We start from the raw sequence: 3,186 nt of genomic DNA on the forward strand, positions 1-3,186 counted from the left end.
TATGTTACATACTTTATTGAGTTAAACTTTGTACAAGTACAAAAATTTCTACTTGAACTGTCTGAATCATTGGTTTACGATCAAATTGCTCGCAGATCGACTCGTGGCATGGACATGGAACATCAAGTAGTTTTGAATCAAGTTCGCCAACATTTGAACATTCCAGAAGTCTCTGAAGAACCATCGACAAACTAATCATCTCAAAGACGTCGATGTCATTTATGTCCAGCTTCACTCGGTCGAAAAACGAAAACTTGTTGTGGCAAATGTAACAAAAACGTTTGCGGTGAACATTCAACCATGACGGTTTTGTGTACAAATTGTGGAAAAAAACGCACACACAAAACTGATTCTTTCGATTCCAATTAATTTTTTTACATTTATTCAATACTTTTATTTATGTTTCTATTTATTCATCTCGTTTTTTTTCATTTTCGTCGAATAAAAACAGAAAAAAATCAAAATTGATATTGGTTTTATCATTTTGAAATTATTTCCATACATTTTGTACGGTGGGCCTGAGAGGCCCATACTGTCTGGATCTGTTATTATTATGAACTGTCTGCAGGGTTAATAAACGTATCTATTGTAAATAATTGAATTTGGTACCTTATGAATTTACGAAGAAATTCTTTTCTTTGATCATATGCATGTTCGAGAATGAATGTCAGACACTATTGACATGATGTTTTTTTGTGTGGCGATGGAATATCGTGATATCTCATATTTATTTTCGAACATTAATTTATATATTGTGAAATTTTCCCACTCCTTTCGATTCATTATATTTTTTAAATGGCCGTTAACTTAATACTACATAACTGTAATTGATTTCGCATATTATATTTTTGTTTTTATTCAAACGCAAAATATTATATGATATATTTGCTTTTTTAAGGGAAAATAAGTAAAAATTATTCCAAGAAAAAGGAAATTAAACCTTTTTTTCGCTATTATCATGACTTCTATCTTCTCAATTTTAAATATAAATCGATATTAATGTTTAAAGGAGGACCATCACGTGCGCAATGGGAAGATGTAACTGGATCAACGCCATTGACCTTTGTTAACGATTGTGTTTCATTCACAACTACTGTGTCGGCAAGATTCTGGTTAATGGATTGCAGAAATATTTCCGAAGCTACTAAAATGGCTACTGACCTATATCGGTAAGAAATAATTTTAAAGCATGCATACATCTAAGATATAAAATTTACTTTCCTTACAGTGAAGCCATTCATGTTCCATTTATGGCAAAATTTGTAGTCTTTGCCAAGAGAACGGATCCATTTGAAGCTCGACTTCGAGTGTTCTGTATGACCGATGACAAAGAAGATAAAACTCTTGAATACCAAGAGCATTTTACAGAGGTGGCAAAGAGTCGTGATGTTGAAGTATTCGAGGGTAAACCGCAATACACCGAGTTTGCTGGAAATTTGGTGCCAGTAACAAAGTCAGGCGAACAATTACAAATTCATTTTAAAGCTTTCCGTGAAAATCGCTTGCCTTTTAATGTTCGTGTGAAAGATCAGCATGCTGATACAGTTGGGCGTGCTCTGTTCATGCGAGAACAACGAGTTGCTAAGGGCGAACAACCACAACAACCAATTTGCATCCTAAATATTGTCCTTCCTGAACAAATCTATACTGAGAGTGTCGATGACAATCGTGATTTAAAGTATAGAAACGATCGGAGTAATTTGAACAATATTCGTATTGTTGATATTTCAAATTTATTGGGTCAAGACTGGATACGACTTGCGCATGAACTCGGATTCACTGAACAAGAAATTAATGAAATAATTGCAGATAATCCCACAAGTACACCACGCAAAGCACAATCTATGCTGCAAAATTATATTTCACGCGAAGACAGCAATCGTACGGTCCTCGAGACCAGTTTACGATCCATTAAACGTGATGATATTATAAAGAAATGTTTGAGACTCAGCTTATACTTGGAAAAACCAAAACCATCAGCTTCTGGCACCCGAAAGGGATCTAGTTTTGAAGAGGTGGATAATATGAAGGATTCTGAATCTGTGGAGGAGCTAGCAGTACACGAACGAGAAGAACTTAAATATTCAGCTGAAGAGAAAATCGTCGAAAATTCAGATGGTGAGTCACAAGAGGATGAAATAGTTGAACGTAGTGTTGCTGAACGACGTGAGCAAATCACAAAACGATTGTCCATCGAACGTCCGATTCCGGCGTCAACACAACAAAAAGAAATCGTACAAGAAGTAGCTGAAATTAAAAGACGTAGTTTGATTGAAGACAAAAAGGCACTACATGAAGAAGAAATAATTATGCACGCACCCACTGACAATATTATTATTAAATCAGCTACTATTCCCGAACCAGTGATTAAACTGAAATCTGGTATTAAAGATGACGTTGATGTAACGAAAAGTGATTTTGATAGAGAACTGCATGATAAATTCAAGATAACCATCAAAGATTCAGAAAGTTTCGAGCATAAAGTTACATCAGATTTAGCTGAAACTATTTCGTGTGTCGATGAAAAGATTCAGATTGATACTGTGACTACCGAAAAATTCCACAAAATAGACACATTATTTGATAATATTGAAATAAACGCAGAAGTAACTCCATCAGACAAAGTTGAACCAATCAAAGAATTGTTAGATCACAAACAAATTGAAGATCTTTTAGAACCTGTTATTGCGACAAAAATATTGGAGTCTTCAATATCAACGAAAAACTTTTTGGATAATGAAGTAAAAGCACAGTCAGAACACGTTGTTACTCAACAAGATCCTAAAAAGGCAGAAGTCATTCCGAACACGATCACAACAACTTTGGCGATCGAAACAGCAAGAGATCATTCTCAGCCCATTGAATCAAGTAAAGATGCTGGCACGGTGAACTATACGGTTCAAAAAAAAGCGGAAACCTTTCTTCAAGGAAACAACGATGCCGATGAATTTTATAAAACAATCGAAGAGAAGATAACAAAAAAGATGAGCCAAGATTTCTCTATTTACAAAAATGATGATATCAGAGATGGTAAACATTATAAAAAATGTAACTTATGGGCAATGATGTTGCTAGCTAGCTGTTTATATCAGCTATTGCTATAGGGATATATAAATAGCTGCTATTTAACGCATGTCTTCGCTCGGATGCTGCGTATACTCGACATAACAATGGTGACATTGTTTT

At 34.7% G+C, this 3,186-nt stretch overlaps 1 protein-coding gene across 1 annotated transcript; it reads left to right on the forward strand.

Moving 5' to 3' along the window:
* The first annotated feature begins 1,010 nt into the window (after positions 1-1,010).
* On the forward strand, positions 1,011-3,104 carry LOC116350975 (ankyrin-2-like). Its single transcript, XM_031782993.1, has 2 exons — positions 1,011-1,169; positions 1,229-3,104. Exons 1-2 carry the CDS (start codon positions 1,117-1,119, stop codon positions 3,102-3,104), a joined length of 1,929 nt encoding a protein of 642 aa, XP_031638853.1. The 5' UTR covers positions 1,011-1,116.
* Positions 3,105-3,186: the final 82 nt, after the last annotated feature.

The sequence above is a fragment of the Contarinia nasturtii genome, unplaced genomic scaffold, assembly GCF_009176525.2.
Source record: "Contarinia nasturtii isolate CC-2019 unplaced genomic scaffold, AAFC_CNas_1.1 Cnas_scaffold_4340, whole genome shotgun sequence".
NCBI classification, from domain to species: Eukaryota; Metazoa; Arthropoda; class Insecta; order Diptera; family Cecidomyiidae; genus Contarinia; species Contarinia nasturtii.

Bases quoted from the DNA above. Each gene is read 5' to 3' on its own strand.
- LOC116350975 (XM_031782993.1), top strand. From the start codon at position 1,117: ATGGATTGCAGAAATATTTCCGAAGCTACTAAAATGGCTACTGACCTA. The intron at 1,170-1,228 runs GTAAGAAATAAT...CTTTCCTTACAG, and splicing joins ATGGCTACTGACCTATATCG to TGAAGCCATTCATGTTCCAT.